This window comes from Venturia canescens, chromosome 5 (genome assembly GCF_019457755.1).
Source record: "Venturia canescens isolate UGA chromosome 5, ASM1945775v1, whole genome shotgun sequence".
NCBI lineage: Eukaryota > Metazoa > Arthropoda > Insecta > Hymenoptera > Ichneumonidae > Venturia > Venturia canescens.
Window position 1 is genome coordinate 20,794,157 of NC_057425.1, and position 13,140 is coordinate 20,807,296.

At 38.7% G+C, this 13,140-nt stretch overlaps 1 protein-coding gene across 1 annotated transcript in view; it reads left to right on the top strand.

Annotated features, from left to right (window-relative positions):
* LOC122411365 (dynein axonemal heavy chain 5-like) overlaps nt 1–10,954 on the top strand; it is a 169,866-nt gene extending 158,912 nt beyond the window's left edge. Inside the window, exons 5-6 of the mRNA XM_043420113.1 lie at nt 10,109–10,362; nt 10,795–10,954. Coding sequence (XP_043276048.1) covers nt 10,109–10,362; nt 10,795–10,954 — 414 coding nt within the window. The remainder of the gene's footprint in view (nt 1–10,108; nt 10,363–10,794) is intronic.
* Nucleotides 10,955–13,140: the final 2,186 nt, after the last annotated feature.

Here is a 13,140-nt window from a genome sequence, read left to right on the forward strand (position 1 = left end):
GTAACCCGCGTATTACCTTGCTAGCGACATTTACCTGTTTACCTACTGTTACCTCCGCGTGCAAAGAAGCGAGAGAGAATTTTAGTTTGCCTGTTTCAAGTCCTAATGACGTTTATTTTGACAGCTTCGTTTGATATTGGAGAGATTTGCTGTTGTCGCCCCCCGAAGACCTCTCCACCAGCATTATTTTGGTTAACGAAGTACCCTCGGTACGTAGTGAGTCAGAGAGTTTTAGTCTTCAATATGGGTAACGTAGTATATATTTCGGCAACACCGTAACCCCTGGGTTAGTGTACGTGCTCATACCTACAAGCATTGAATCTACGTATAGTCGCGTATAGGAAACCCAGCTTCTGCGTGTTTCGTTTTTCATCAGTGGGTAAAGAAATCCGAAGTGTGTACGGGAAAAGAAACATCCCTGACCTTAAAGAAAACTTCGAAAATGATTAAATTTACGGTGTCTACTTTTCATATTTTCTATTTCTTATTGTTTCCGAAAATAATTGATGCATGAAACACACAAAATGTTCGTTACAAATGTATAATATTTCTTTTGCAATACTGTGTTTCTATCGTTCACTCAATTTGTTCAGACGGTTTCGAAAGTGTCGCTGTAACTTATATTCGAATGAAGCGCCATAACCTACAATTCTGCGGTGTTGCCACATTTGCGTGTTGCTCAAAAATCTTGTCTTATTTCCAGTCATTTCTTAGAACAAAAGCATGTTTTCCAAAAAGAATAATGTTCATTGGACATTCGTTTATATCTTCTCCAAATTTTATCAAAATCTGTTTGTTAACTTCAACGTTATAAATTAAAAAGTGCGTCTGAATCACAGATTCGCATAAGACTTTATGTTAACTGCTTCAAATTAAATCATTGATATCTCTTTTCAAAGTCAACCAAACGTTATAAAATTTTAACTGACTCATTTTTCGAAAGAATTTGACATCTTTACAAATTTTTATAATTTTCTGTTTGTTAATTGATTTACCGAGGGTACTTCCTTAAGGCACTCCGATGGTTTGAACCGACCTCGCTCACAAAGATCGTTCCTCTCACACCGTCAACGAGCATCGAATAACACTCTCGAACTTGCGGGCGGCTGAAGGAGCACGCTGGCATAGGCCATAGTTTGAACGTTGCCCGTGTCCTTCCCGCTGGAGCAACCCAGAGTTGCACCGCCCGCACTACCGTGGATTCGGGTGTCACAGTCCGTGTGAACCGGCGCCTCGTCAGGTGGGATTCGGGGGAGTTTTCTGGAGCCAAGGTGCTGTTTTGACTGGTGGTTTTTGTCGTGGGCCCACCCTGACTTCTAGACGTCCGAAGTCATGAGGCCTCCCCTCGTCCGTCCAGAGCTGCCCGCCGGATCCCCAAGAGGAAAGACACCCGGATCACGGCTATCAAGTCGAAAGGAGTGTTCCGAGTGAGCGAGGGAAGTGAGAACGAAAGGCGAGTCGTTATTAACCCGTTCGGGCAAAAGGCGTAATCAAAATTACGTTCCTTACGCGCTCCTCATTTGAAAACCCCGCGCGAAAGCGGGAGCCAAGAGTCCACGCTCGGGCTCGCGCCTAGCGCGAGAGCGCTGCTACGCCTGGGCCCGGTGGTGGGGACAACGCCGAATCGCGAGGACCGCTCGCACGCACAATTGGTCTAATTTCGAACATCGTACCGGTGAGTGAGCGGCCAGGCCGAGTCTAACGAGCCATCCCTCTGTGCAGCGAGCGTGTTCCTCGGTAAGTCCAACTCTTTGTCTCCACCGAATTCACTGATCTAGTCGAGCCCTTTTCTTTTCTCGTATTGTTTCGGAATATAGTTCCGGTTTCTTATAGATTATGTGGCGTTTTAGTGGGACACGAGGGCGAAGTATCGAGCGAGATTGCGGCCGATACTTCCCGTGTTTCCAGTCTTTTGATAATGTCGTTTTGAGGGGTTCAGCTTGATCAGTGTTTCGTTATTAATTTGGTCTCAGTTAATTCTTTAAAGTTTCGCGTTAAAGTAGAGTAATTATAGAGTTCGAGTCTTTGTGAAATTGCGTAGTACGCGCTGGAATATTCCACGCGACGACGCCTCTCTCTCTCTCTCTCCCTGCACGCGCCGAGGCTCTAGCGAGCACGTTACCTCGCGTTTGTTTGGGCTCTGTCTCTCTCGCTCGCGCTGGCGAGCATCGTTTATACGGCGTTATATTTTATCGTTCGTATCAAACCTTTTTCAACCGTTATTTTTACCTTCGCCTACATTGTTCTTTCTTTATTTCGTGTGACGCTTACCGTCTTTTCTGTTACCTTTTTGGCGAGCATTATTACCTCGTATTATTGCATTATCTTTGTTATCTTCGCCAATATTAATCCGACGCCCATTTTCCCTATTTTATCGTATTCTTCATTCGCGTCAGCTCGTATTACCTCCACTAAACGCGCGGGAACTTCGGCGTTACCTCGCGCTTGGCCGAAGTTCGTTCCGCTGCTACCTTCGGTTACCTTCCGTCGCGTATTGCCGGACTCCTCGCGATCGAACGGGTGTCAATTACCTTTTACCTTGGATTACCTAAGGCACCGGCTGTCCTGGCGTTGTTTACCTTTTACCTTTTACCTAAGGCCGCCGCCCGGTGGATGGCTGATTACCTTTTACCTGCACGCCAGAGCATCGGTTGTCGATTACCTACGGCACCCGGGCGACCACGAGGCGAATCGTTAACCGCGTTATTACCCGACGAATTCGGGCGCGCCCCGCGCGAAGTCCCTCATTACTGCGCGGGAGGTCAAAGTCATACGACCTGACGCCTCCCCGAATTAATTTCGCTCAAACTTTATTTTGTATCGAGTCCAACCCTGTTATAAGTTATCTTTTTTTGCTGTATTCGAACTTAGTCGGCCACTTCGAATAAAGTCTGAAATCTGTCCTGAATTCTGCTTTGTCTTGGCTTATTCTTTTGCGTTGAGAATTGCTACCTTTTCCCCAAGGATCCCCCCCTCTACCTTTCAGTATCTCAGATGAGCTGAGTAGTCGGAGCGTCCTCGGTCGCTCGTGTCTCTCGTGCCCTCTGTGTCGTATCTTACGTTATTTGACGTTACCATCGTTGACAGCGAATAAATTAAAAGTCGAGTAATCGGCGGTACTTCGTACCTGGCGCCCAATTCACTCTCATGGCCGGAGAGGGGTGCGAGAGGACGAGACGGGTGAGCCGAGAAGGGACGTGATCGTACCCATCGCGGGGAAATATTACGTTACAATATATATGAAGGCGTCAGATTATATATATGAATCAATACACCAAAAACACACAGAACTGTTAGAATGATGTTGTAAACTTTAATTGAATAAATGTTTTCTAATTTATTTCTCATGTTTCCCATATTTTGCTTCATATTCAGTTTGGCTCTGCCCTCTCCGATCCTTGTTTTCACTCCATCAATTTGCAGCGGATCGATACATATCATTAATTAATTGCCTAATATGTGTCCTATGATTTTCTACTTCATGCTGATTGTGGTAACTTGATTCAAGAGGTTTCCAGCTATGATCATCAATCTCACATTTTGTACATCAGATTCTCAAAACAGTTTCTGGTCTTGATATAAGTGTAGTTATTCTTTTTCCACCTGGTCTGTCGAGTAACAAATTTTGAAACTTATTCCAAAAAGTCCTTGGATGCTTTGTTTGCTGATTATATGAAAAGTCGAATCTTTGGAATGCAGTAGGTAAACACAAATTTTGACAACAATACTTATGAAATGACATGTATGTTGAGTATTCCCACTATGCAAACTACAAATGTAGAATTATTAGTGAAAAGATTCATTACGCTAAGTCTACAGTTGCTCAGTTTTGGATGTGATCAAATATAATGCCTGCTAACATCCATGGGAACATACCGAATTTCTGAATACAATGTTCGCTATGTCATTTCAACGTAACATCATGACTTTTGCCAACTTTTCTCTATAATACTATAGATTTGGATTATTGAAATACAGCAAAAATCTGCGAATTATAAAATTGATATACTGTGCCACTCATTTTACTTTTTAAAACTAACTGTAACATATATATGAAGTAAACACTCATCACAGAAGTCTTCAGTTGCTCATTTATGGATAGATTTTAAATTGCTGTCTTCAAAATTTATTGCGCAGATACATTGAATCGCAGCAGATACCTGCGAACTCTGAAATTTCTGTGCATAAATATGTGTGTTAAGTATCACCCCCTATCCTTGATTATGAGAATGAGTAATAGAACTTGATTTAGTAAGTTTTAAAGTATTTCTTTTTAAATACTATTGAAGTTTGTATTACTGCGGTATGAAGCGAATACCTCCAAACTTTCATATTTTTGTGTCGCAGCATGTGTGAAAATCATTTCAATTTTTTACTCCAACCGTAACATGTAATCTCAAAAATTCATCACAAACGTCTTCAGCTTTTCTAAATTCCTAAATTTTCCGTTTTCTATTTTATTCTGAGTTTTTAAACTTTTAAATTCATTCCTGAATTCTCCTGAAATTGTTTTTCTCCAAAACCAATGCAGATACCTTAAACGTCTTTGAATTCCGTTGCTCTGTTGAATTAAGTACGCTCAGTTTTTTTTGCTTCTTTGAGTTCTGACATAATAAATGTTTCCAGGTGCCTTTTTTCAGCCACTATCAAACTGTAGATAATTGGATCTCAGCGGCCACTTGCAAACTTTGGAAATATATTTCATCGGGGACACGTTTTGAATGACACGAAAATGTCTAGATTCAGAATGCAAAAGTAACATTTAAAAAGGGCCAATTCTGTTGGATTTGAAACGCCCCTCACTTTTTCTCTTTAACTCAATCGCTATCACAAGCATATTTCTAACCTTTATCATCATTTGTCGATACATAGTTCTTATTCGAGAATATATTTAAACACAGAGCATACCCAGACCATCTCTAACAAATACATAGATTGTAAACAGAGACATCCTGCGAGACACCCGGCGTTCGTACATATTTTTTTCCTCAACTGTCCATTCTTTAAACACGCATAACGCGCGCCCTAGACTCTCCCCGACATTCCAGCGCCATAAATAATCCTACAAGACGAGCACAGAAAATCACAAATAAATATTCCAAGACCGATTCCCTATCCTTGAATTTATTATCAATGCAACGTTTCTTAAATCCACACAAAATTCCAGAGCCGCGTTTCAAAACTCGTGTTTCCCACGAGTCCCGAAAACACACGCTCTTATCTCAAGTGCAACACGTGCAGATCCCAGAAACTCCGCTTAACACACTTTCCCTAATTCCGAGAAAACCTCGCGCGACTTTTCCTCCAATGATATCTCCGGAAAAGTCTCCCCCATATTCAAATCCAATCACCAAGTCAGCTCACCCACCTAATCATATATTATCCAATCCAAACTAAAAAACCACAGAGAATGACTCCCCTCTACAGCATCCAACACCCAAAAATGCATCTTATCCTCTAACTCCGATCTACTCAAAAAACTCTAGTTGTAGTCAGTTAGCAGCGAACCTTCAGAATATCAAGACTGAAAACTAACGGAAACACTCAAACTCTTCAGTTAAATCACTAACTCCTGAAGTTATAAAATTCATCATCAATCGTATATAATGTAAATAAGTGTAAACTTCAATCAATAAATTCATCGAAATATTTTGTAGTAAACAAAATATCACAATCAGCATTTATTCAAGAAGCCTTCGACACCGCTCAACAATTGGAAAATCCTTCCAATTCGCGGGCACAACCTCAATAAAAAGGTCACGTATACACGAAAATATAGTATATGTTCTCGGGCCTCGCACAAGTCCCAAAGAAGACTCACTAGCAGATGTACTCAACGTACACTCGGCTTCTCTAAATCGGCGACTGTGTGACCCCAACTAATCCTTCCTCCTGGGACGTAACAATATCAACATAGTCCCTGCTGGGGGGAAGGACAACAAGTAGGTGGCGGTTTTAGTGGGTAGGCCTCTTTGTTTGGGAGTCCCACATACTCATGTAGTCCGTAAGACTACACGAAATCCGTAAAAAGGATTTCCGCAACTCCTTGGTAAAAAAAAAAAAAAAACTTGTCCAGCCCAGCACTCCGTTTATTCATGCAGAGGGAATTGGGAGAATTATCTTCAATTGAATTGTTCCGCAATATACAAGGGATATTATTGTGCATCGATAAATGAAAAAAATTATACATAGTATTTCAAGCTTTCAAAATATTGCTATAATTCAAAAATTGTTATAATATTACAATTGTTCAAGCTTCCAAAATAACTATCTAGTTTTCTATATTCAATGAAGGCAATTTTTTTTTTATTTTTTACTTGTTATTTGATTCTTTTGGCACTTTAAAAAATAGATACAGCTTAGTTTTTTTTAAATATAATGTTTTTTCAAGATTTGTGAAATTTTTTTAGAATTGTTCTGTATTTTTTTTTTAATGATTTTTTTTACAATTTTTTTTTCAAAGTTTGTTTTATGGATGGAATTATCAGCAAACGAGGGACCATTAATGTACTACTTGTCCCAACCTTTTTTTTCCTAGGGGAAGTTTATGGTTTGATATCACGTCTTTTTTCTCAAATGTTCCTTATTTGTGTTCAGATGACTATAGAATTTTAGTTTAAATTTCTATGAATTATTTATGATTTTCGGTTTATAACCTTAGTTTTCACGAAAAAAGACCTATTTTTCGTCAAAATTGTACTGGGAATATTTCGTCACAGGTCTATTCTTGGACTTTGGCGATTTTTTCCTTGTACTTTAATATATTATGCTTATTGGGAACTCAAGAGTACGGTGAAAAGCGGGTAGCTGTCCGAGATATGATTTTCGGCTTATGACGTTGCTTTCCACGAAAAAAGAACTATTTTTTGTCAAAATTGTACTGGAAATATTTCGTCCCAGGTCTGTTCTTGTACTTTGGCGATTTTTTTCCTTGTACTCTAATATGTTTTGTCAATTAGGAACCTAAAAGCACGGTGGAAAGCAAGTTGGAGGCCGAGATATGATTTTCGGCGTGTAACATTTGATTCGTCGAATAAAGACCGATTTTTCGTGAAATTTGATGCGAAATATTATCGCCATGGATTTATCCTTAGACTTTGTCGATTTTTCCCAAATCTTCATACCAAGAAAGAAGAGAAGTAGAGACTTATTTAATAGAACAGATTTTATTTATCCCTTTTCTTCAAAATTCAAATGAAAGAACACGAAAAATCCAACAGATTTGCCCACTTTAAATGTCGCTTTTGCATTCTGAATCTAGAGATTTCATTTCATCTAAAACGTGCCCTCAATGAACTATATTTCCAAAGTTTGCAAGTGGCCGCTGAGGTCCAATTGTCTACAGTTTGACAGTTACCGAAAAAAAGCACCAGAAAACTTCTAACATTTATTATGCCAGAATTCAACAGAGCAACAGAATTCAAAGAGGTTCACGGTACGTGCATTGATTTTGGAGGAAAACGATTTTAGGACAATTTAGAAATGAATTTAGAAATTTGAAAACTCAGAATAGAATTTAGAAAACTGAAAATTTAGGAATTTAGATAAACTGAAGACTTTTGTGGTGAATTTTCCAAATAACATGTTACGGTTGGAGTAAATAATTTGAATGATTGGCACACATGCTGCGACACAGCAGAAAGTTTGGAGGTATTCGCATCATAGCAGTAATACAAACTTCAATACTATTTGAAAAGAAAGACTTTAAATCTTGCTGAACCAAGATCCATTACATATTACCATAATCAAAGATAGGGGGTGATACTTAGCACACATATTTATGCACAGAAATTTCAGAGTTCGCAGGGATCTGCTGCGATTCAATGTATCTACGCAATGAGTTTTGAAGAGAACAATTTCAAATCTATCCATAAATGAGCAACTGAAGACTTTTGTAATGAATTTTTCATTTTATATATATTAGGGGGTTTCAAAAAAAATTTTTTTTTTGTTTTCCATTGCTAACAGGCTTAAAAGTTTCTTTTTGGTGTAAAATGACTCCAGTTAAAATTTGAGCCCTTAATATTAATATTTAGATAGTCCTCATCGCACTTTTCTATTTTCCGTAAGAATAACATTGGATATTTCTTTTTTGCACATTCTGATACTTACTCCAAGCCCATCATGCGTCATATAAAAAATATCTTCACGTATTCTTCTAGAAAATCGCACGCTCAAAAAAGGTCTCTCATGATTTTTCGTTAAACTTAATAGTTTCAAATTGATTAGAGGTCAAAGTTCAATCTTACGCAAATTTGACCATTTTCAGTACATTATAGCGGATTTAATGGTCTTATTGGAAAAGATTCGCACAAAATTTGTGTTTATCTTAAATTTAGTCTGTTAGAGAATATTTGTTCATATTTTTTGTAATAATATGGCCAGCGAAACTCTGAGAAAAAAAATTAAAAATAAATTTCAGTATTTGATGAAAACGATATTTCAAAAAAACAATACACACTGAGGAACACCAATATCTATTTTTACAAGAATCAATAAACTAAACTACTTCATCGACAACTCCACCGAGTAGAAAAGTCGTTATATTACCGATATAGAGTCTAAAAGTTTTTTTTTATCGGCACATTGATATGTATGAGACAACTCGATTGCTCAACTATAATTTTAAAAATTGATTTTAACCATAAAAGTTTTTGAAACATGTACGGAGGCTAAGAAAACAAGAATAATTAAGGCCAGCTTACTCCAAAAAACGTAATTTTTTCAATACATTTTATTTATAGTACAAAACATATTGAGTAATGAATTTTTTTACATATGAAAGCATATATATGAAATTACTTGAAAGACAATTTTTTTTTTCAAAATGGTGGTTCTGAAAATAGCCGCTGAAACTCATCTGATTCGTAGATGGATGACATCATTTCTTGGAAAAGAATTATCTGAAAGCAAAAAACAAAACGGTTTCCTATTCTGTATTAAATTGGCTATGGCCTCAAGCAGAATGAAACATTTTCAATGAAAAAAAAAAACAAAATGGCGGACTTTTGAATTTTTTATACTTTTTTTCACTTTTAATTAATTATAACTTTTTTAAATAACAATGAATATTTCTGGTTCTGCGCGGGGGTAAAGCGGCTACAGTTGCAATAAAAAGAGGGAGGGCGTTATTTTTTGAAGGAATATTTCCTGGTTTGTGAGGATGGAATCGTGGATAATTGCATGGCCGGGTGAAAGAAAAAAGAATGAAGGCGAAGCTGTAGATTTCCGTGTAAAAATCAGTCAAAAATATCACAGTTTTATTCAGATCGAAGAGTTCACAATCGAAGTATCTCGAAGAGTCCACAGGTGGCCAATATGGCGGAGAGGTGTTCGGAGAGAGCCGTTACGAGTTCGGTTCCGATAGTGAAGGAGAACTTTAGATAATGCCGGAAAACAATTGAAGTGAACGGTTTCATTCCACGGGCGTAAATCGCAAGACTAAAACGCGCACTCAATTGAATTAGAAAACGAATGATTGAAGATTAGGAAGTAGAGCTAATTAAGAAGCACGTGGTGTCTTGCACAACGTACCAAACCGAAGAGGAGAGATTTCGTAATGAAATTAGCCGAAGGAATTCAATAATAATTTCCCGAATATTGTCCCAAAGTGCCACGGTTGTAAGGCGCAACACTCCCGATGAAAGTGAAGGTAGAAGAATAAAAAATTATGAAGAGAGCCGATGATTTGTCCGAAGTGCGAGGATCACTATCGATCCGTCGCGTACCGAGATCCGTGGAAGAAGGGCCTAGAAAAACGCCGGTGAGCTACCGGCAAGTATAGCACGAAGGAGTGGAGCGCGCGCAGAGAGCACGGCACCGCCGAGCTCAAGCGAGAGACCAACCGTGCACTGAGGGCCCCACGCGAGAGAACGGCGAACCATGCCCTTTTCTGAACAGAGGGGAAAACGTGGAATATGAATAGGGGTAAGGGGGATCGTAAAAAGTGAGATATAGATGAGTTGAAGACTCAATAAAAAAAAAAAAAACTTAAATACACCACAAAAAACATTGTGATCTATAATACCCAAAACCTACGCTTCAAAATAATTACCAAATGTTTAGATTTTTTGCAGATATTTAAAATCTATTTTTTTTCCTGTTTCAGGGATCTTTAATTGAAGATATCGAGTTAATGTCCGTTCTGAACGATACTCGTCGGACCGCAATCGAGGTCAATGAAAAGTTGCATACAGCGAGGGAAACTGAGACAAAAATAAATGCTGCCCGTGAAGAGTTTCGACCAGTTGCAATTCGAGGAAGCGTTCTATATTTCTTAGTTACTGACATGGCACAAGTTAACTGCATGTACCAAACATCTCTGGCTCAATTTTTGGAACGATTTGACATCTCAATGGCACGGTAACGATAAACAGATGCATAGAAATGGTTCAGGTAGCATTTTCGTCTAGAACCCTGTTTCCTTAAAGCATTTTATGGACACAGTAAATGTAGTGTAACGAGACGTTTCACCGGCCCATCTCCTGGATCATGATGTCCCTCCTTACACTGCAGCGCTCTACGCTCTTGCGGGTATACCTCCCTAGGTCTCGACGACACTCACGAGAGACAGAGCGTAGGGACGACGTCTCGCAGGAAGCCCCGCCTCTTTTAGTACCTTCGGTAGCCTCTCTTACCAAATTATATCTGTAATTAACACCCATCGACGCTCCTGAGCCCCACCCTTCAGATCCGAACATCGGTCGGCACCTCTTACAATCTGATATTCCCCTGATAGCCCGGCTGGCTGGCTCGCGCTACAAATTGTTTAAATAAGCACTCTGATAAATACAGCGGTGGGAAAATTGTAAAATCTTCCCTAACCGAGCTACTCAGCCCCCACACTGAAATCCCACCGGTCACCCATCGGCCTACCGAAGAAGGGAGGCTTCTCCTCGCTTCCCTGAGCCTATTTAAGGTCGTGCACGACGACTTCGGCATTATTATTTTGTAAAAAGTCAATTGTTCAGCGTCAACGAGGACAATCTTCTTCGGGTAATGACTCGATACTTATAGTTGAGACTAGCTCTCGCAACCTAATTTCACCCTGAGTTCTATATATCTTATAGAACGGGAAGAACATAGTAGGATCATAACCAAGGGGATCTCGTCTATTTCGTATTATCGTACGAGCTCTGCTTGTTGGGTGCGTGAGGATCCGACGAGGAGTTCAGCGGAATTCACACACTCAACGATCACACAGGGCGTAGAGCGCGGACCGCTCGGAGAAACTGCTCCACATTCCTACATTCCTGCTCCTGCTCTTCGAACCTTTCCTCGGCTAATTGTCTAGAAAAACCGCTAAAACCCTGTAAAACACCAACCACCCGATCGCTAACTATACCGTAAACACTTAATCTGAGTCTATCAGTAAATCCCGACAATAGATTTTTTTTTGTTCAAATTATAACCAATTTCTTTTCTGTTCAGCAGCGATCTCTCTTCATCTTGTTGATGCCGATGATGAAGGGTCGGTATTGTCACACATGAAAGTGACCACCCAGCACTGAGGCCATTTTTAACAAACCGTATAGAGAGATTCGTTGCTCAGTATACCTTAATGTCTCTCTTATCATCCCTCGCACAATTAGGCTTCTTTTCATTTTAAGGTGGAAGCGACTCGAGTCCGAACTCCTTTTCTATCTCCCGAACCCCTCGTTTCGGAGCTCTCCTTGCGAGTGAAACGTTTCAGAAGACTGATCTAGATATTTTTGTTATTTTTGTTACTGTTGTTTTGTTCCAAAATCGGATGTTTTTAAGTAGTTTTTTCATCCTTTAAAAGGGCACATTTTACATAATAAAAATTTCTACAATCATAGGTGTTAGTAATATTTTTGGGGTCGCCAATTACGATTCTGGCGTCAGAGTAGAGAAATTCGAGATGACTAATCCAGAATGAAAGGTATTTTAGGCTAAGTTCGCGCTTTTTCGTTCAATCGGGACGAAATTTGGCCTAAAAAATCATGAATATATTCTTTTTCTTTTAACATGGCCTATAACTAATACGTGGACGTAGGGAAAAAATAGTTCTGATTTTTGTTTCGAAACAATTTTTTTTATTATTTTTTATATATGTTACTGCTCGCACCTACAGTGTTTGGAGAAAGAATTTGGCAAGAAAATCTGTTTCTAAACTATAAATTGAATATTCGATAATAAATAATAGTAAGATTTTTTTTTATAATTCAGTTTTTTTGGAAATTCGAATATTTTTTTTTTTTGAAAATTTCAGAGTGCTAGAAAATCTGAAAAAATATATATATCATGTACTGAGCATGAATTATATGTAAAAAAAATCTCCTAGCAATTTGACGCTCCGTTTAAGAACAATTGAAATTAATAGAAAAAAACGAATTTTTTTCGTTTTAATTATGTGTAACGAATTATAAATAAACAAATATATACTTTTTTCCATAAGTATCTTACAGCTTGAGCCTTCAAGTTAGAAGAAACACTGAGAGGTCAAGAGACTCGTTAGAGTCTCGGGACAAGTACATGGGCAGCCCTGTCGTCTGCTGTGGCCCGAGCTCGCTGAGACTATCTTTTCTCTGAATAAAACGACATCCAGGAAAAAAAACTTTGAAAAATTTTTTTTAATTGTAAAAAAAATTGTTTTATAATAAAAAATACAGAAAAATTGAAAATAAATTTCACAAATCTTGAAAAAACATTATGTTTAAAAAAAAACTAATCTGTATCTATTTATTAAAGTGTCAAAAGAATCAAATAACAAGTAAAAAATTGTTTGAGAAATAACGTAGAAAAGAATTTGCCGGGTGGAAGGGGATAGCGACACGGGTGGGCGAAATTAATTGAGGCAACACACAAGAGTTTCTTCACTAATATTACAACACGTGTTTTATTCACAGCACCAAATAACAATGAAGATGAGTGCAAAATGTTCAGCGATTATGAATGTGTATGATGAGAGAATGTATGGATTTACCCCGATAGCCAAACGTGGCGTTGAAAAGAGCCGAACGCCAAGATGGCGCTAGAGTAGCGTCATATTTTGCAATTCTGTGGCGTTAGAAACGCGATGGTTGCCGGACCATATGTCTGCGTTCTTTGCGTTACAACGTGGCGTTAGCGCTTGGCGCATTAATTGCATAAAGATGGCGTTACTCAGAGCGGTCGTTT